At 44.8% G+C, this 20,117-nt stretch overlaps 1 protein-coding gene across 4 annotated transcripts in view; it reads left to right on the top strand.

The window, feature by feature from the left end:
• ATGRIP (Golgi-localized GRIP domain-containing protein) overlaps positions 1-20,117 on the top strand; it is a 172,719-nt gene that overhangs the window by 14,541 nt on the left and 138,061 nt on the right. The window contains exons 2-5 of one of the 4 annotated variants that reach the window (XM_086504852.1): positions 15,999-16,140; positions 16,209-16,288; positions 16,419-16,959; positions 17,044-17,159. In XM_086504852.1, coding sequence (XP_086360978.1) covers positions 16,268-16,288; positions 16,419-16,959; positions 17,044-17,159 — 678 coding nt within the window. In that variant the 5' untranslated portion in view covers positions 15,999-16,140; positions 16,209-16,267. Of the gene's footprint in view, positions 1-15,998; positions 16,289-16,418; positions 16,960-17,043; positions 17,160-20,117 lie in introns of all 4 variants that reach the window. The other 3 variants (XM_086504854.1, XM_086504853.1, XR_015187007.1) reach the window with 3 other exon arrangements.

The following is a 20,117-nucleotide window of genomic DNA, read 5'->3' on the forward strand; positions in this document are numbered from 1 at the left end:
GCCTCTCTCATGCTCATCACCTCCAAGCGAAGTATCCATTCCGCTTCGAGTGTGACCATCCACTGAAGTCTTGGGTTCTTGTGGGTTCTTGTGGTCTTGGGTTCTTAAGTTCACGAGGAACTTGGGTTCTTGTGGGTCTTGGTTCTTGGGGGTCTTGGTTCTTGGGGTTCTTGAGGTCTTGAGGTTCTTGAGGTTTTCTTTCGCTTGCAATCTGTGTTTGAGAAGGATCTTCTCTTCACCCGAGTTCTGCTCTTTTCTGCGGACGCACCCCTTGGCGGCCTTGCGCTCACACCAAGGTTGCTTTTTCCCACCTCATGTCGATTGGCCGACTGCTAAGTGCACGGTCTGCACTCAATGAGTGAAAAGAGACACAAGGGGAGGCTGGACAAGCCCTTCTTTCCTGGGATTCCTATCACTCTTCAAAAACACGATTAGGAATCGACACGCCCAAGCGAACTTGGGTTCGTGCGACCTCAACAAGCAAAAAAAATTATGTGGTTCTTTCCTTGAGTGATACAAAACAGTGCCCAAGCTCTGATACCAATGTCAGGTGCAACGGAATGAATGTTTGCACTTTGCTCAAGATGAGTGCTCCGAACCGTGCTCAAGGTTCCTTTTGTTCTTATGGAAGGTAGAGCCTTTCATTCTTAATGAGAGAGTGCAATGATCATAACAAAGTGAATGTATAGTGTGCGTGCAAATGTATGAGACTGAGAGATAGAGAGAGAAGAGAGATACGACACCAGAGACGACGTAAAACCCTCCTCCGAAGGCCCCATTCTCGTCGGCGAGAGTGGTCTACTTATGATTGCACAAACTCTACAATGCTTGGACTTGCCGACGATGTCGACGACAATGAGGATGGCAGGGCTGAATTCTGCCGTTCTTTTACTGCTTTCCAAAAACTCTGTTGGCTGAATTCTGCTACTGCTGAAAATGCTAGAAAAAACGCTGAATTTGCTGGTCTTTGTCGCTGAAAATCTCCTGCTATGAGGGGCTGAAATGGCTATGGATAGAGGCTGAAAACTGTTGATGCTTGTTTGCTGAAATCGCCATGCAATGGAAGGGCGATCTGTGGTTTTGGAAAACGCTAGGGATGAGAAGGTATGGCGATGAGATCTTGCTGCAAAACGCTAGTGCTTGGGTATTGTTGGCGATGGGTATCTGCTGAGGAAAACGCCAAGCTGAAGTTGATGAAAAACGCTAGCATGGGGAGTCTTTCTGCTTGGAGGGAAAACGCCACCAAGGGAGGTTCTTGCTGAGAAGTTGCCTGTTGAGCACTGGTACTCCTGCTGCCTCTTTTACCAATTAGTGCTAGTTTAGGTTTGCTTATATACAAACTTACTCAATTTGCCCTACCTACTTTCCAACAAAAGTCACTTAAAAATAATAAGTGAAAAATGTCAAAAATAGGTAAAATAGGCTAAATGCACTGGAAAATTCCCCCGAAGGATTCTAATGGCTGCTGATGGGAATGCTTATGATCATGCTGTGTGCAACCAGAGGATATGCATCTACACTGAGTGGCTGGGCATGCACGGTCTACGAATAGACTCACAGAAGTGATCTGCCTAGACTGACTGGACTGACTGAACCCTTGTCGTGCTGTAGCTTGTCCACAGATACATAGGGCTGTAGCTTGTCCACGGACACATAGGGTTGGATGTGTCACGTGACAAATTGTCTAAGGCATGCTATGCAATCTGAAGACCTAGGCAATAAAGAATCGTGCCCACGCTGTCTTCTCGGGAGATGAAATCCATTGCAATACTTTCCCAGGGCGGGTGGATATGGGTAAAAAGGCTGTAACAATCCCTGTGCTTTATGCCTGTTGAAACTTGACCTTCTGGCATACTGCGCACAAACTCTTCCACATCCTTCTTGAGTCTCGGCCAAAAGAATTATCTCTCTACCCCTTTCAAGGTGGTAGCAATGCCGCGGTGACCCGTAAAAGGCGGACGGTGGCATTCAGTCATAACCTTTTCCCTCAACGGCTGTGCAACGCACAACATGGTTTTCTTCATCAAGTAGCTATCCCGAATGGAATAGTCCGCTACCATCTCCCCTTTCTGTATTCAACGGAATACATTTGCAAAATCTTTATCTGTGGCGTACTTACCAACCAATACCTCGAAGTTTCTATGATGTATTGTAACAAACTTGGACACTCCAAGTCAAGAATCAACCGCGACAGCACCAAATAACCACTTCAAAACAATTCACAGATCACAATAGATTTGCACTGGCCCGGCGGAGTTCCGTGCCTAGAGATATTGGCCCCAAAGACTGGCGCCCCTTTCGATCTTTCTTTTTATATTAATCAATCATCAAAGTACAAGAGAGCGGTTAGGGTTTCACTCTCAGACTCTGCGTCCAGATGCTCTGAGAAGTGAGGCCCTCACCACTAATTTAAAGGTTACAAGGGATGCCCAAAAGCAGAGCCCCAAAAGCTTTTAAAATCAAAAGCATCAGTTCTCTCTCTCTCTTGAGAGTCTTTTCTCTTTTTTTTAATTAAAAAAAAGCAAAAGCAAAATTCGCGTCGCTCATCATTTTCCTTTTTTTTTTTTTTTAATAATAATCCGTCTCCGTGATTTCCGGAAATTAGGGTTTTTGGCAGAAATTAGGGTTTGCAGGAATTTTAGGGTTTCCTGCAGAAATTAGGGTTTCTGTTGTCCGCCACGTCATCACTTTGTGACATACCCCCCTCTTGAAAGCATTGTAATCGACCGCGATTACGCCTGCAAAACCGACAAAAGCCATAAACCGTCTTAGCAGACACTGACTGTTAGTACCTACGTACTAGAAACACACATCTAGCACATGTACAAAATCGACAGTCACATCACATGACATCACAGGACATCACCAGACATCACAGGACATCACATGACATTCAACATTCATTCGGATCTTAGACCATGATTTATCGGCAATGTAGCTAGCAATCACATCTAGGTCCAATCGGGACCTCATCGATGTCCGATTGACTAACCCCTATTGCAACCATGTCTATTCGAGATCAAGTAGACCAAAATGCTGCAGTCATTTCGTCTACCAGTTCCTGCACTCACAAGAAGTCAAAAACAAATCAGTATCATAATCAGGAATTCCATTTCATAAAGTCATCCAGCAGAATACTGTCAGCTCTCAGTATCCCTGAAGCTCAAAGAGACATCAGTGACTTTAGTATCAAAATCGAGGCATCTGTTGACAAAGGAGCGGAGTAACTCCCCTCTTGTGCATCCCACTGCACTAGATCTTCGGCCAAGCTGAGTTCTGGTTTCCGTTTGGAGTAGACTATGCTAAACCAAAACATCGAGGTAAAGTTTCACAATCCGAGGAGTATCTGCTAGGTCCTCCTCCTCCATCCACTTCGCATCAAATGCAGGAAAGTTCTTGAACTTAACCAAGAACCGCCTTCGGACTTTACCTTTCTTCGTATCATTATGTGCCAAAATCTGTTCAGGAACAAGGATCTCCTCGTTTTCTTCCACTTTGGGTTGCTCATCAGGCTCCCCATCATCAGACACATCACCCTTAACAGGTTTCAAGAGACTCACATGCAATGCATTGTGAATCCTCCAAGTATCTGGCAGTTTCAATCGGAAGGAGACATCATTTATCTTGTCAGTAATCTGGAAAGGTCCGTAGTATCACATACTAAGCTTTGGAAAAAGCCTCTCCTTTCCCTGTTTCTTTCTTAGGCGTGCCTTCTCAAAAGTAAGAGCACCCAATCATCCTCCTTCAGTTTCCAGTCGCGACGATGGCGATCCGCTGCCTTTTCTGTCGTTCTTGAGACTCCTGCAAAGTCTTGCGAACCTTGGCAAAAGCCGTATCCAAATCTCGCGAATATACATCCGCTTCAAATTTCTAATCTTTCGTGCTCAGGAAGGATGGAACCTTCGCAGCAGTTTCAACAATCTCACATGGCATCTTCCCCGTCGAAGAGTGTATCGTGTTATTGTAGGCAAATTCCACCAAAGGTAAGTTCTTTTCCCATTGAGTCTTCTGATGCGAGATACAAGACTTCAATAAATCTAAAATCACTGAATTGGCAATCTCAGATTGCCCGTCAGTCTGCAAGTGGAACGATGACGAGAACTGCAACCGCGTGCCAATGTTCTCCCACATTGCCTTCCAAAACAAACTCATAAATCTGGGGTCTCTGTCGGAGACAATCGTCTCAGGCGTGCCATGTAATCGGAAAATCATCGTGATCATTCTGTATTCTCGGGAGATAAAAAAAAAAGAAATCCATTTCAATATTTTCCCAGGGGCGGGTGGGTATGGGTAAAGGCTGTAACAATCCCTGTGCCTTATGCCTGTCAAACTTGACCTTCTGGCATACTAAGCAACTGCGCACAAACTCTTCCACATCCTTCTTCAGTCTCCGCCAAAAGAAATCTCTCTCTACCCCTTTCATGGTGGTAGCAATGCCGCGGTGACCCGTAAAAGGTGGACAGTGGCAATCAATCATAACCTTTTCCCTCAACGGCTGTGTAACGCACAACATAGTCGTTTTCATCAAGTAGCCTTCCCGAAGGGAGTATCCAGCTACTGTCTCCCCATCCCGTATCCGTGTGAAAATATCTGCAAAATCTGTATCTGTGGCACACTGATCGACCATATCCTCGAAGCTCCTATGATGTATCGCGGAAATAGCCAGAACCAACGGTTTCCGAGACAAAGCATCTGCCACCACATTCTTCTGTCCCTGCACATGGACAATCTGGAAGTGGAACTGTGACAAGATGTTCACCCACCGCATCCGCTTTTCCGAAAGCTGCTTCTGTGACAAGAAGTAGCGCAAACTCTGATGGTCTGTAAAGACAGTAAAATCCGCTCCGAGTAGGTAATTCCGCCACTGAGTAAGAGCGTGGATAACCGCCAAAAGCTCTTTCCCATAGATCTGTGCTGTCATCTGTGGCCTAGAGAACAAACGGCTCTCGTAAGCTATGACATGGCCTTCTTGCATCAAGACCGCACCCAGACTACGACCACAAGCATCACAATATACTTCAAATGACTTCTGCAAGTCCGGCAAAGTCAAAATAGGTCCCGTAGTCAATTTCTCTTTCAACGTCTGAAAGGTAGTCACCTCTGGGGGTCCGCACGAAAAAGGTACTCTTTTCTGTGTCAAGATATGCAAAGGGGAAGCAACCTCTGCAAACTTTCGTATGAACCGCCTGTAGTACGAACACAGTCCCAAGAAGCTTCTAACTTCATGGACATTCCTCAAATCGGGCCAATCACGGATAGTCTCTATCTTGGCCAGGTACATTCGCACTCCTGCTGCTGACACAATGTGTCCCAAAAAGTGTATCTCTAGTAGGAAAAATTCACTTTTCTTTGCATTAATCACTAACGTGTGATCTGGTAATGCCTGAAAGACTTGAAGCAGATGATCTCTGTGTTCTGTCTCATTCTTGGAGAAAACAATGATGTCGTCAAAGAAAGTGCCAACAAATAGCCTGTACTCTCGAAAAATCCTGTCCATCATCCGGTTAAATGTCGCAGGAGCATTGGTTAAGCCAAAAGGCATCACCAAAAACTCAAATAACCCAAAAGTCGTCCGAAAAGCTGTCTTGTAGACATCTCCTGGTGCTATCTTGATCTGATGATATCCACTCTTCAAGTCAATCCTGCTAAAGCACGAGGATCCCTGTAACCTGTCGAGTATATCATCGATCCTAGGAATCAGAAATCTGTTCTTGATGGTGATTTCGTTGAGAGTGCTATAATCGATGCACATTCTCCAAGATCCGTCTTTCTTCAAAACGAACAACACTGGAGAGCAATACGGTGAAGTACTAGGCTGGACAAGACCCTTTTCCAAGAGGTCTTTCACTGAGGGTGGCCGATTCGGTGGCGTGCTTCCAGATATCAGATCAATGGTATGATCTTCAGGCCCTCTCAAAAGCAATCGGCATGAGCGTGGAGAAAAAAAAATCGTGGCGTTCTTTTCTTCAGGTCAAAACATATTCAACCTTTATCCATCGTTCAGTTCTCCCAAAAGAATGAGTAAGAAAACTGAAGTTCATCAAGTACAATCTCTAAGCCCTTCATTTATCAAAGTCGCTTTCTCGGCCCGGTAGTCAACCACGGCGTAGTTCTTGTGGTACCAAGGGATCCTGAGTAGAACGTCACTCGCGTGCCCTAAACACCCCTGTCATTGCAAACGAAGTTTGCCAATGCTCGGTGTAATGGCAACATCCCATCTGGGTGCCAGTCGAACTACCTCCGCCTGTGGCGTCAGTCTGTCGGGCGTAGTTCCAAATCGAGCCGCCATTTCCAAGTGAAAAGAAGTTGGCCTTGGCTCCTTCAAAAGAGCTTCCTGATCCTTCACTTTGCCCCAAAAAAAAAGCGGCAAAGTTTGTACTTTCATTCATTTGATTCGGTGCAAGTCCCACTCCATGTGGTACCAGTTCTACTTTTCTATCTGCCTTTTCTGCCACATTCCTCAGCTGCTCTCGAACTCTCAGACCTGTCGTCGTCTTTATCATTCTGTTCTTTCTGTGCCTTATCAGGGCACTTCGCGGAAATATGTCCATGTTCGCCGCATCCAAAGCACTTCCCCTCTCTGATGAAGCGAGCTCTCTCCTCAGGAGTAAGCTTGGGTCGTGCATCCTTTTTTTTTCTCTGGGTTGCTCTTTTTCATTCTACTTTCATTCCCAGAAGTCTGTTCGGCTCGTTGTGTCATGGCCTCATCTGTGGGGTAGGTCAGACTGCCAGAGTGAATGGCAAAGCCCCGCTTCGCATGACTCATCAACTCCTGAATAGAAGCTGACTTCTGTTCCAAGCAGTGATCTCGGATCTCTGTAGGTAGACCCAAGGTAAACCGCTCAATCTGTTCTCTGAATGAGATCTTCTTGAATGAAGAGGCGGGTAGAAAAGAGCTCCAGAATCTTTCACAATAAGAATTCACTGTATCGCTCTTGGTCATCCGGAGATGGTTCCAAGTAGCTCGTATATCTCGCTCGAACTCTTGAGTCAACCAAGAAGAAATAAAAAGCCTCTTGAATTTCAGCCATGTAACTGGCACAGTCTTGCTTAATAGAAGCGTGGACCACCAAGTACGAGCATTCCCCTTAAAGTAAGAGGCAGCTCTCCGAATCTTGGAGTGCTCTGAATAGCGTTCTCCCGCGAAAGCGATGTCAAAGACACAGCCTTCGAAGCATCTGAGTCTCCTGAAAAGTATCAAACTTGATCGAGTGGCCACCTTCCTTAAACTCTCGGACTTTCTTGCTTTTATCTTCGAGAAAGTCATACTGGTTGGCTTTGTAAAAATTCTTCTTGTTCGCATAAAACTTTCCGTCATCGGAATCTGAGCTGTCTGTAGACGAGTCCTCAGTAGAACTGTCAGTCTCTGGGCGAGATTTAGCCTTCTTTGCCTTGCCCTTTCCAAAGCGTTGCTTCTTGCTTCGCTTTTTACCTTTTCTGTCTTCTTCGCTCGAATCCGAGGAGCGAGAAGAACTGTCAGAAGAAGAAGAAGAAGAACTGGTACTCCTTCAAATCGAACACGCTTCTTCCGTTTCTTTGCCTTGTCAAATGTCAACCGACGACCCAAATATCCCGGGAAGTCAGTGCCTTTCTTCTGCTTTTTGCCGTGCTTTTTGGCTTTCTTTTGCGTGTCAAAAAGCTGAGCAATCCGTGCATCAACCACGTTCTCCAGTTCCTTCTCCGTATATTTCTTGGAGGCAGAAGGTTTCTTGAGAGCGGGTTTCGGGAGTGGTGTTGTGGTTCTCTGGCACTCCATGTGTACCTTTTTCAAAGAGGTCTGGTTCATATATTTTGCCATCTTCGGGTCCTTGGCAAAATTGAGCATCATCTTTGTTGCATCGCCAATCAATTGACGACACTCCATCTCTCTTTGCTCCGCCTGAGTAGGCCGAGGCGGGCCATACTCTCTGTCTGAATCTTCGCTGTGATCCCAGCCCGCATCTCCAGATGCAGAGGGAGTCGACTGATCATTGCCTGAAGCCATAGGTGCCGCGGAAAAAAAATTCGGGGATCGGATTTCCCGTAAAAGAGAAATTGGCCGTGCTCTGATACCACTGTAACAAACTTGGACACTCCAAGTCAAGAATCAACCGCGACAGCACCAAATAACCACTTCAAAACAATTCACAGATCACAATAGATTTGCACTGGCCCGGCGGAGTTCCGTGCCTAGAGATATTGGCCCCAAAGACTGGCGCCCCTTTCGATCTTTCTTTTTATATTAATCAATCATCAAAGTACAAGAGAGCGGTTAGGGTTTCACTCTCAGACTCTGCGTCCAGATGCTCTGAGAAGTGAGGCCCTCACCACTAATTTAAAGGTTACAAGGGATGCCCAAAAGCAGAGCCCCAAAAGCTTTTAAAATCAAAAGCATCAGTTCTCTCTCTCTCTTGAGAGTCTTTTCTCTTTTTTTTAATAAAAAAAAAGCAAAAGCAAAATTCGCGTCGCTCATCATTTTCCAAAATTTTTTTTTTTTTTTTTTTTTAATAATCCGCCTCCGTGATTTCCGGAAATTAGGGTTTCTGGCAGAAATTAGGGTTTGCAGGAATTTTAGGGTTTTTGGCAGAAATTAGGGTTTCTGCTGTCCGCCACGTCATCACTTTGTGACATGTATCGCGGAAATAGCCAGAACCAACGGCTTTCGGGACAAAGTATTTGCCACCAATTTCTTCTGTCCATGCACATGGACAATCCGGAAGTAAACCGTGACAAGATGTTTGCCCACCGCATCTGCTTTTTCGGATAACTGCTTCCGTGACAAGAAGTAGCGTAAACTCCCATCATCTGTAAAAATCGTAAAATCGACTCCGAGTAGGTAATGTCGCCACTGAATAAGAGCATGGATAGCCGCCAAAAGCTATTTCTCACATGTTTGTACTGTCAATTCTGGCCTTGAAAACAATCGGCTCTCATAGGCAATGACATTGGCCTTCTTGCATTAAGACCGCATCTAGACTACGACCACAAGTATCACAAATATACTGCAAACGACTTCTGCAAATCCGGCAAAGTCAAGAATTGGTCCTGTAGTCAAATTCTTTTTCAATTCCTGAAAGGCAGTCACTTCTGTGGGTCCCCACGAGAAAGGGACTCCTTTCTGTGTCAAGATATGCAAAGGGGAAGCAACCTGTGCAAACTTTCGAATGAACCGCCTGTAGTACGAACACAGTCCCAAGAAGCTTCTTACTTCATGGACATTCTTTAAATCGGGCCAATCATGGATAGTCTCTATCTTGGCCGGGTGCATTTGCACTCCCGCTGCTGAGACAATGTGTCCCAAAAAGTGTATCTTTGGTAGGAAAAATTCACTTTTCTTTGCATTAATCACTAACTTGTGATCTCGTAATGCCTGAAAGACCTGAAGTAGATGATCTCTGTGTTCTGTCTCATTCTTGGAGAAAACAATGATATCGTCAAAGAAAGTGCCAACGAATAGCCTGTACTATCGAAAAATCCTGTCCATCATCCGGTTAAATGTCGCTGGAGCATTGGTTAAGCCAAAAGGCATCACCAAAAACTCAAATAACCCAAAAGTCGTTCGAAAAGCTGTCTTGTGGATGTCTCCCGACGCGATTCTGATCTGATGATAGTTACTCCTCAAATCAATCCTGCTAAAGCATGAGGATCCCTGTAATCTGTCGAGTATATCATCGATCCTAGGAATCAGAAATCTGTTCTTGATGGTGATTTTGTTGAGAGCTCTATAATCGATGCACATTCTCCAAGATCCGTCTTTCTTCAGAACCAACAAAATGGAGAGCAATACGGTGAAGTACTAGGCTGGACAAGACCCTTTTCCAAGAGGTAGTTCATAATCTCTTCATTTTGTGCTCGGCTCACATGGTAAGGTGGCCGGTTCGGTGGTGTGCTTCCAGGTTCAGATCCAAGACGAGCGGGCGGTAACTCGCCTGACAGTCCCTTTGAAAAGCAATCGGCATGAGTGTGGAGAAAATCTTGGCGTTCTTTTGTTCAGGTCAAAACATTGAACAAATAAAGAGTTTCTTAAACTTCAGCCACTTTGTCGGTGCTTCTTTTCTTAACAAAAGAGTGAATCACCGTGTCCGTGCATTGCCTTTCAAAAAGGATGTTGCCCGTCTAATCTTGGAGTGCTCTGTACAATGGCCTCCAGAAAATGCTATGTCAAACTGTCGGATAAAGCTAAAGCCTTGGGAGCATCTCGAAACCCTAAAAAGTACTCAAACTTTACTGCCCGTCCTCCCTCTTTGAATGCCTTGGTCTTTTTGCCCTTGTCATCGAGAAAATCATACTGATTGGCTCTGTAAAAGTGCTTCCTTTTTGAATAAAATGTACAGATGCTTTTGGAACCTGATGCGTTTAGGCTTGTAGCTTTTCATGTAATTGCTTTTCAGGGCCAAGGGCCTTCAAATATGTGGCCATCGCTCCTTATTTGACAGTCTTCCGGGTGAAGGTGCAGATAGGTGACCCCGCCGTTGTACTAAGTTCAAGCAATATAAAGAAATACCGAAAGGGGCGCCAGGGTATGGGGCCAATACTCTCTTGGGGTGAAACTCCGACACTCCCCTTCTCGTGTGCCGTGTACACTCTGTGAGTTCAGTTGTTTTGAAGTGTTTAAAGTTGCCTCGTATTTTTGTTTCTGTTGGCACGTGGTGCCCTTCACATTACAACTATCACTAGCAGCCTGCCGTCACAGGCTTGGGCACTCCAAGTCGAGAATCCGGCACGACACGCTAGAGAATCACTTAAAATACTTTACAACTTTAAAATCATAGCTCAATTTGGTCGACACAGTCCGATGTAGTTCCATGCCGAGAGAGATTGGCCCCAAAGACTGGCGCCCCTTTCGGTATTTCTTTTATATTAATGCTTGAGCAAAGTACAACTCTTGAGGGGTTCTTTGCTCTCAGACTTTGCGTCCAGATGCTATGAAGAGTAAGTCCTCTAAGGGTCTATTTATTCTTACAAGGGATGCCCCAAAAGCAGAGCCACGAAAGCTTCTAACTCAAAAGCAAATAATCCCATAAGCAATTGGTCAAAAATTTGCCAGCAAAAGTAGCTTGCACAATTTACGAAAATCCGTACAAGCTTGCATGTCGCACCTGTCAGGGCAAATCTAGGAAATCCATACTCTGTCCACGTCAGCAGTGAGCGTAAATCCAAAAAAATATGTACTGGTGCCACGTGGCGTTTGTCATTGTGAAATCCGGATGCAGTCTGCCAGCAGCCACGTCATCATACTCTGTCCGCGGGTGGTCATGCCACGTTATGATTTTGTGACACTAGCAGTTTCCTCTAGTGTTGTCGTTATTAATTCTTGTCATTGCAATTACACATTCCTTCTATAAAAACGTATTTACATGGGAGCACTCTAATATAAAGGGTGTCGATCTAGAAGTGTGCCATCTGATCCTTTAGCAGCAGCATCTGCTCCCTGATTATAGCAGCTGGATGGGTGCTCTACTTTATGCAATGGTACACAGAGTTCGCTGTCGAGGAGTTCGGAAGTAGACAGTTCGTTCCGAGATACCTCCTCACCATCTCCTTTCCACATATACTTGAGCAGTCACTGAGAGAGACTTTGGCGGACAATTTCGATAAGAGTAATACCGGGGGTTCGACAAGCTCCCTAGAGTTCAAATCTTTACCACCACTGAAACATACATTCCAGGGATTATTAATTTTGTCTCGCTTTTCTTAGTCCACACAGAGAGGATCTTAGTCATAGCTGGTCCTACCAGCGCTTACGTTGCCACAAGATGGTGCACCTAGCTAGAGCATGTGTCACGTGACACATCCAACCCTTTGTGTCCGTGGACAAGCTACAACACAACAAGGGTTCAATCGGTCCAGTCAGTCTAGATTTAGAAGTGTTCTGGCACTTTTGTGAGTCTATTCGTAGACCGTGCATGCCCAGTCACTTAGTGTAGATGCATATCCTCTGGTTGCACATAGCATGATCATAAGCATTCCCATCAGAATCCATCAGAATCCTTCAGGGGAATTTTCCAGTGCATTTAGCCTATTTTACCTATTTTTGACATTTTTCACTTACTATTTTTAAGTGACTTTTGTTGGAAAGTAGGTAGGGCAAATTGAATAGACTAGCACTAATTGGCAGGAGAGGCAGCAGGAGCTCCACCGCTCAACAGGCAACTTCTCAAGCAAGAACCCCTTGGTGGCGACTTTCCCCTCCAAGCAAGGACTCAATACCTAGCGTTTTTCTCAACCAAGCATCATTGCCCTTATCAGCCTCAGCATAGCATTTTCAGCAGGAAGTCATCGCCATACAGATCCCATCTTCTAGCGTTTTTCATCCCAGCAAGAAGCTCCACAGATTTCAGCCATTGGCGATATTTCAGCAGGTCCATTTCAGTGTTTTTCCTCAGCCCATTCAGCCCCACAGTAGATGCAGATTTTCAGCCCTAAAGACCAGCAAAATCAGCGTTTTCCATAGTGTTTTCGGCAACAGCAGAATTCAGCCAGCAGCGTTTTTGGACAGCAGATAAAGAGTAGCAGATTTCAGCCATAGAGTCGGTCTCGCCATCTCCATCGTTGACATCGACCTAGCCTAGACTTGCATCAGTTTCATGCATACACTTTGTACCAGTTTGTGCAATCAATCGTAGACCACTTCCGCCAAGTTCCAACGAGAGTGGGGCCTTCGGAGGAGGGTTTTACAATGTCTCTGGTGTCGTATCTCTCTTCTTTCTCTATCCCTCAGTCTCATACACTTGCACGCACAGTGTCCATTCACTTTGTTTGTGATCATTGCACTCTCTCATTAAGAAAGGAAGGCTCTCCCTTCCATAAGAACAAAAGGAACCTTGAGCACATTCTGGAGCACTCATCTTGAGCAAAGTCAAACATTCATTCCGCTGCACCTTAAAGCATGTCCTACACAGCCTCACCATAGACAACACCTGCCACCGGAAGAGACCGTTTGTGCAACTCTAGGAGGAGATTGATCAACCCGATCTTTCTCACCTTTTCTAGATCGACCAAAGATCAAGGTGGGCATGATGGTATTTTGACCATCTTAATAGGTTCGCGAAGCAAGCAAACTTTGTACCAGTGACGAAGACAATGAAGGCCGAGCATTTGGCTAAACTGTTTGTATCGCAAATCTTTCAGATTCATGGGATGCCATATCTATTGTTTCAAATAGAGATTCAAGGTTTACGAGCTTGTCTTGGATAGCAATGTGTGACGATGTGTGTCCTACATTCAAATTCTCTTCACGGTTATTTGTTGGGGTAAAGCCTAATGTGACCAATTAGGCCAGGTGCCCGCTTACTACACTTATTCTTTTATGTACATAATAGAATAAGGGGACTCACATAATCATAGCGAGTTTTGTCCCTGCAAACATAGGTCTCCTCTTTCTCTCTCTTCTCCATTGCTGCACACACACACGCGCACTTCAACTAGTATCAAAGCATGAGGATTGGAGAGCACCATTGGAGCTCGGTAAAGAAGTAGGCGGTGAAGCAGAAAACACAACAAAACTTTAGCATGTTTTTGCAGATTGGTTTTGGTTTGTCAAAAGGTTTATATTCAGTCCGTTTTTCGCATTTTTTGACCAGTTTTTTATGCTCTTCAGCTCTACAAGAGAAAGTTTTCTCAAAATCCTCACCACTTTTGAGTTACGTTGCTCAAACTGCCTACATGTCGTATAGGACAGGCTGCAGATTTTTGTAGATGAGATTTCTCCTGGTTAGAATCAGCGTTTCAGGTTGATTCTCGTGAGTCTTGACTGTTTTTGCGCGCTATACAACTTTGCAGAAGGAAATTTTTGCAAATTCCGTACGGTTTGAGAGTTATCTACTTTATTCAAAAGGGTGGTCTACTTTTGCTGGTTCTTTTGCATACAAGTTCTTTGCGCTGCAAGAGTTTTTGACGTGTGTATATGTAGGCATACGCAAGTCTACACTAGCAAATTGATATGCAGACCATGTATGCGTATTGTGGTGATTTAGAGTGCTTTCGGAGTTGGTTTGCTACATCTAGAGAGCTCGGATTGAGCTTGGTTCTCTTGCTTTGTGCACTTATGGTTTGCTTTCAGTGAAGAGAGTGTGGGCTGAAAATTCAGCAAATTTGTGTGCATAAGATGAGAACATTTGGTGGAGGTATGCACTCTCGTGGACTCTCAGGATTTGAGAGCAGATTCATCAAAGGTTATGCATGTTGACTCGTGCAATTGAGCCAATTTTGGAGAGTGTGGTGCACGGATTTGCAGAAAGTTTTGCAGGCATTTTGGCATGGTTGTGAGCTGATTTTTCAGTTGATTCGGATGCTCATTTGATGCACGTTCAGTGCATGCTTTGATGCTCGTTTGTATTGCCATGTGGATGCACATGATGTGTGCTTTTTAGCGATGATATTCTCCGTTTTGCAATGCTATATGTGGGCTGATTTTCAGCTAATTTTGAGCATCAATTTGTGCTATATTGGGGCTGGTTTGCATCAAGGTTCTTGCGAGTAGTTGTCTCGCTTGTAGAGTACAGTTGATCCATTTTCTGTTTTGGATTGTAGGACTGTTTTCTAGGTTCGGAGAGTTGAGACTTTGGGGCAACTCATGTATGCTTGAGTGCGAATTTTGCGCATGACTTGTTCATGGTTTTGAGCGTGTTTATGGCATGATTGGTTATTACGGTTAGATAGCTGGAATATTGTCAAAACTTTACCAGATTTTTTCGCAAGTTTGTGTGTTCATGCGCATGGTTTGCAGTCGCGTTTGATTGCATTTTTGCACTTAGTGGTTGCTTTGCCATAGTGTTTTGGTATCGCATTGTGAGAGTGTTTGCTCACCAGATTATGTCATTAGGGAGATTGTCGATGATAGATTCATCAATTATCTCATAGTGCTCTTGGATTAGAGCGGGTTTTTGGCATCATTTGTGCGGTGTTGCTCACTTGTCTCATTACATTGATCGGCATATTTCCTGATAGTTCTCTTGGACAGTTTATGCCTAAATTTATGCTGTATTTTGACTTCTTGGTGTATGAGTTAGCAAGGCTTTGGGTATTGTCAATTGATCGATTTGTGCTTCCTCTATAGTTGGAGCTGGATGCACACAAAGTCACTGAGCCAGTGGGCTTTGGCTGAGGTCATACTTGATGATGACCTTGTACAGGTTTTGTACGATTCCTTTTTGTTTTCTCCCTCACGGCCACATTTTCCTTTACATGGGAGGTGTTGGGGTAAAGCCCAATGTGGCCGGTAGGTGCCCATCCACTACACTTATTCTTTTATGTACATAATAGAATAAGGGGGCTCACATATTCATAGTGAGTTGTTGCCCCTGCAAACATAGGACTCCTCTTCTCTTTTCTCCATTGTTACGCGCGCGCGCACACACACGCGCTCTCTCTCGCTTGTGCACTACATTGTTGAAAGTGTCACATCTTTGAAAATAAGTCTCAGTAACTGGCAAGTATTTGGCTGCAATGTGGATCAATGATGCCCTTGTTGGCTACTGACAACTAAGTATCTTTGTAACGTAATTGGAGGGCCTGAGGGCTCGTAGCTTTTTCTGTCATAGCAGTGAAGAAAGGGGAAAAGGATCTCTGGGAGCTTTGGATTTTGCATAAGCGTCGGTCTTGATTTGGTCCTTTATTGTCCTTCTATTGCCTTGTCAGGTGTTCTTCTCTAGGTGTTGGCTAATGTTTCCTCGTTGTACAAAAATAATGATGCATGAATGGCAAAAGCTAGGAACACTGTGTGTTACACCTACATAAATCTTCCTGGTGCTCTTTATGGCACCATAATGATGTAGAAAGGAGCATCAGTCCAGTATCCTACACCAATGCAAATCTGCATGTGAGGTTCTGTATAGGAACTCAGAATTATAAATCCATACTTTTTTAGTTGCCTGTGAATACAATGGAACAAATTTTACAAATGGTTTTTTTTTGGTTCATGTTAGGCTGCTTGCACCTGGATGTTCTTTAGTGGGTTTTTCCAGCGAGGCATTCATAACTGAAGAACATATGTTCCTTTCTCTTCTCGATTGTTGCAGAGATGTGGATTGTTACTTTCTCAACAAGATTACTAAAGCTTAGCAGCTACGATGTACTTTTGGCACACAAGGAGTTGCATCCCGTGTTTCTTGAAGCTTTTGTACAAGAGAGCTTGTGAAACTGTGACATTTATATTCTGTTGTGAGTCTTGCTTTGGTGCTTACCATGCTTATTTGTAGCCTGAAAGAGTAATTTCTATCAAAGTTCAGGAGGATTGAATTGGACCATGGACCAAGAAACAAGTTTCTGTTTCTGCAGCTAAGGACACATGGAGAGTGCCACAGTGGAGGTAACATTGTGAAATTCTAAACATCCTTTTTGGAGGAACTGGACATCAATGAATAGTGTCATCAAGTTTTAGTTCTACGCTTGTGTTAGTGGACAGTTTACCTCACTTTAATTTCCTTGCTTGATGACAGGAAGGTGAAGCAAATGAGCATCCAATTTCTGATGATATGGTTGCCATTTTCAATGGTCACTATCCTGAAAAAGACATGGCTTCCATGATCTCAAATGATTGTGTAGCAGATATTGATCACCCGTTCTCCTCTAATCAAATATCCAATGGTGATAAATCGCAAGATTTTGTGGATGAGTCACCTTGTTCTTCTTCTCTAGAGTCTGCGGAATCTGGCCTAAATGAGGTCTTTAATTATGATAAAACGAATGGCACTGAAAAGTTGCTCCAGGCTATCAACGTGGCCCAGCTTCAAAAGGATAACAATATGTCACAAGCTCACTTAGAAGAGGAGAGTAAGCAAACTAAGCCAGCAGGAGAGTATCAACAGCAGGGTGGAAAGCATGATCTGAACTTTGCTGAAGAGATTGGGAACCTAAGGAAGCAGCTGCAGCAGACCATCATGGCACAATCTGCATCTGAGGAACTTATTGCAGAGCTGCGGGCAACTGTTTCAAGTGCTGAACGAAGGGCAGAAGGGGCATCAATGGAGCTTCTAGAAGGTCCTTTTTTTGTGGATTTTGAATGGTGTAGGCCACACTGTTGTGTATGAACATTCTCTTGTATTTCCATCTGCTTCCTTGCAGCTCAGAGCAAAATGGATGAAGAGGTAAAAACGAGGGATAAAAAGTATGCAGAACTTGATGTCAAGTTTGGAAAATTGCAGAAACGGGCAAAACAACGAATTCAAGAGGTGCAGAAGGTAAGGTTTGGCTTCAAATGCTTCTGGAAGGATTCATTTTCATTTTCATAAATCATCAGCGACCCCACGCATGCACATACCACTGCTCATTAATGTGTATGTGCATTCACCTATGCACAGTGTGCACATCGAAGCTGATACCGTGTGGCATGCATGCAACCGGACATCTCTCTCTCTCTCTCTCTCTCTCTCTCTCTCTCTCTCTCTAAACTCCACTACTTTTACTAGGGGTTTCTGGTGTTGTCAATACTTCAGAGCTGTCGGGCAGTTTATTTGATGTTGGTACTCCTGGATTTTGTCTCACATGCACAAGTTTTTAAAGCTGTGAACGAATGATACATGAGCAGTATTTTGATGAACCCTTTGCAATATGTAGCTCGCCCTTACGAAAAGCATCTTTTTATGAAGTAGCTTTTCGTTCCTCTTTTTATATGCCATTCATGGCCTCCCGGAAGTGGAAAGTACTCACAATGATGTATTTGCTCACTCCTCTAGGCTGACTTTGGCGTCCATAGGATTCTCTCTCTCTCTCTCTCTCTCTCTCTCTCTCTCTCTCTCTCTCTCTCATTAACATGACCGTCAAAGAGGAACAAAGGAGGAGGATGCGGCTCTACATGTGAGGGTAACCGGTCTCAAGGACATAAACAATGTGGAAAAAGAGGTCACAAGCCTCACATCCATGCTGGGGGTGGACAAGCCTTCACACACAAAGGCATGGAGAGCGGGCAAGAAGAGTGATGGCCCGGGAGAATCTTCAAAAGGGAGAGCTCTCATACTACGCTTCCCCTTCTTGGAAGAGAAGAAGGAATTCTTGAGAAAGAGGCATGCTCTCAAGAAGACAGGTATTTTTCTCGGTGATGATCTCACTCTCTCACAGCTTGTGCATATGAGAGGTAATGAAAGAGATTACGGCGGCAAGGGAGAAGGGAAAGATGGCCTTTTATAGAGATGGTCAGGTGGTGATTGTAGAGTGCCGACGGTGTGAGACCTATGGACCACAATGAAGATGGCTACTTGGAATTGTATTGGATCTATGAGGTTGGACGTTGGTGCCTTTGAGGACAGTTTCAAGGACAGGGACATTGTTTTCTTCTTAGAGACGCATCAGACCCCCGGACAGCTTATGCCACATGTGGTGGGATACAGATGGGAGACAGCCCACAGGATAGTCGCGAGATCTGAGCATGGGAGTAGAGGTTCAGGAGGAGTAGCAGTGCTATTTAGGGAGGAGTTACAGCCACTACTACATATTGTACGCATCGCTGATCATGCTAGATACATGTGGGTGAGGTTGAGAGCCCCCCCCCCCCCCCCCCCCCCCCCCCCCCCCCCCCCCCCCCCCCCCCAGTACGTCAGTAGATGCTGCATCCAGAGGACAATCGCCTTTCTCTATACTAGATGATGATATATGGGAGTTTTCTAGGGATGGTGATATCATCCTCCTAGGGAACTTCAATGCCCGAACGAGCAACTCTCAGACAGTCTTCTACGACACTTCAGATGAGATGTTTAGAGAGTTGGATATGGGTGAGTTGGGGCTTGACAGATTCTCACATGACAGAGAGCAGACGGAGTATGGGAGATACCTCACGGAGATGACGAGTGCACATGGTTAGCCATACTTAATGGCTTACAGCGATTTCCTGGAGTAGCCGGTTTCACATGCTTTCCACACAGACATGTGGCCAGTACAGTGGACTATGTTATGGCACAACCGAGCTTTATTCCTTGTATTCAGGATTTCATAGTGGGAGCCAGACCAGTGGGTGTAGCAGTGGGTCATGGAGTTTTGACATTTTCTGTTTCATTTCAGTATAGTACAACCCAGACTTCAGGAGGTAGGTCATATACTTGTTATACATTTACACCAGAGACTGACTCAGTTCATACAGAGGAGAGATGAGAGTCCAGCTTCAGAGGGATCTTCTTTTAGGAGTCATCACTTACGGACAATCTCGGATTGCTTCTCGACGCCTTGTGCGACGGAAGAAACGAGCTTACTTGGCCCAGATGGAGCGAGACTTGTATCAGCTGTTCTTGAGTAGAGACTCAGGAGAGGCATGGCGATTCTTTCATGAGCACTCCTCTCTCCCAGTGATTACTTCTCCTGATGTGAGAGGCCAGTATGCCTCATCGTTATATACAGTTCCTGGACAGGACCCCCTTCAAGCTCCTACATAGCCATGTCCACCTACCAACACCTTCTTTACCACTGAGATGGTAAAGAGAGCCATTGACAGGATGAGGACCAGCAGGACACATGATCATGATGGTCTAGTAGCAGAGCAATTTACACATGCTAGGGATATGCTGGTAGAGGTTCTTGCAGTGTTGTTCAATCGTGCCATGTGTGAGGGGTTAGCTGAGACTTGGAGGTTGTCCACTATTGTGCCTATCTTTAAAGCATGTGATCCTACAGAGCCTGGCACTATTATGGTTGGGCACACATTGGCACGGTTGTATGCATCCATTCTTGAGCAGTAGTTGAGTAATTGGGTAGAGGGTGAGGGTGTACGAGTAAAGGGCCAGGCCGGTTTTAGGAGGGGTTTCTCCACTCTTGATCATATTCTGACACTCAGAGCCATTATTGAAGAGGGTAGGTCACATGGGAGACGGATTTATTGTAGCTTTGTGGATTTGCGCAAAGCATTTGACACGGTACCGAGAGCTCGATTGATGCGCAGACTGTACGAGATGGGGGTGCCCATAGTGTTGATTTGGGGGACTATGGCTCTATACAGATCAGTGATGGGATATGTATGCACTCCGGAGGGGATATCTGATTTAGTTCACTCCACCATTGGGGTGAAATAGGGTTGCCCATTGTCTCCTACTCTATTTGGTATGTATGTTGATGAGGTGTCTGATTACATTGACAGAGAGGGTGATCGAGGTGCCTAGCTGGCAGGGACGTGGATCCCATTGTTGTTATATGCTGATGATATTGTGTTGATCTCT

This window comes from Adiantum capillus-veneris, chromosome 28 (genome assembly GCF_014529385.1).
Source record: "Adiantum capillus-veneris isolate H3 chromosome 28, ASM1452938v2, whole genome shotgun sequence".
Lineage (NCBI taxonomy): Eukaryota > Viridiplantae > Streptophyta > Polypodiopsida > Polypodiales > Pteridaceae > Adiantum > Adiantum capillus-veneris.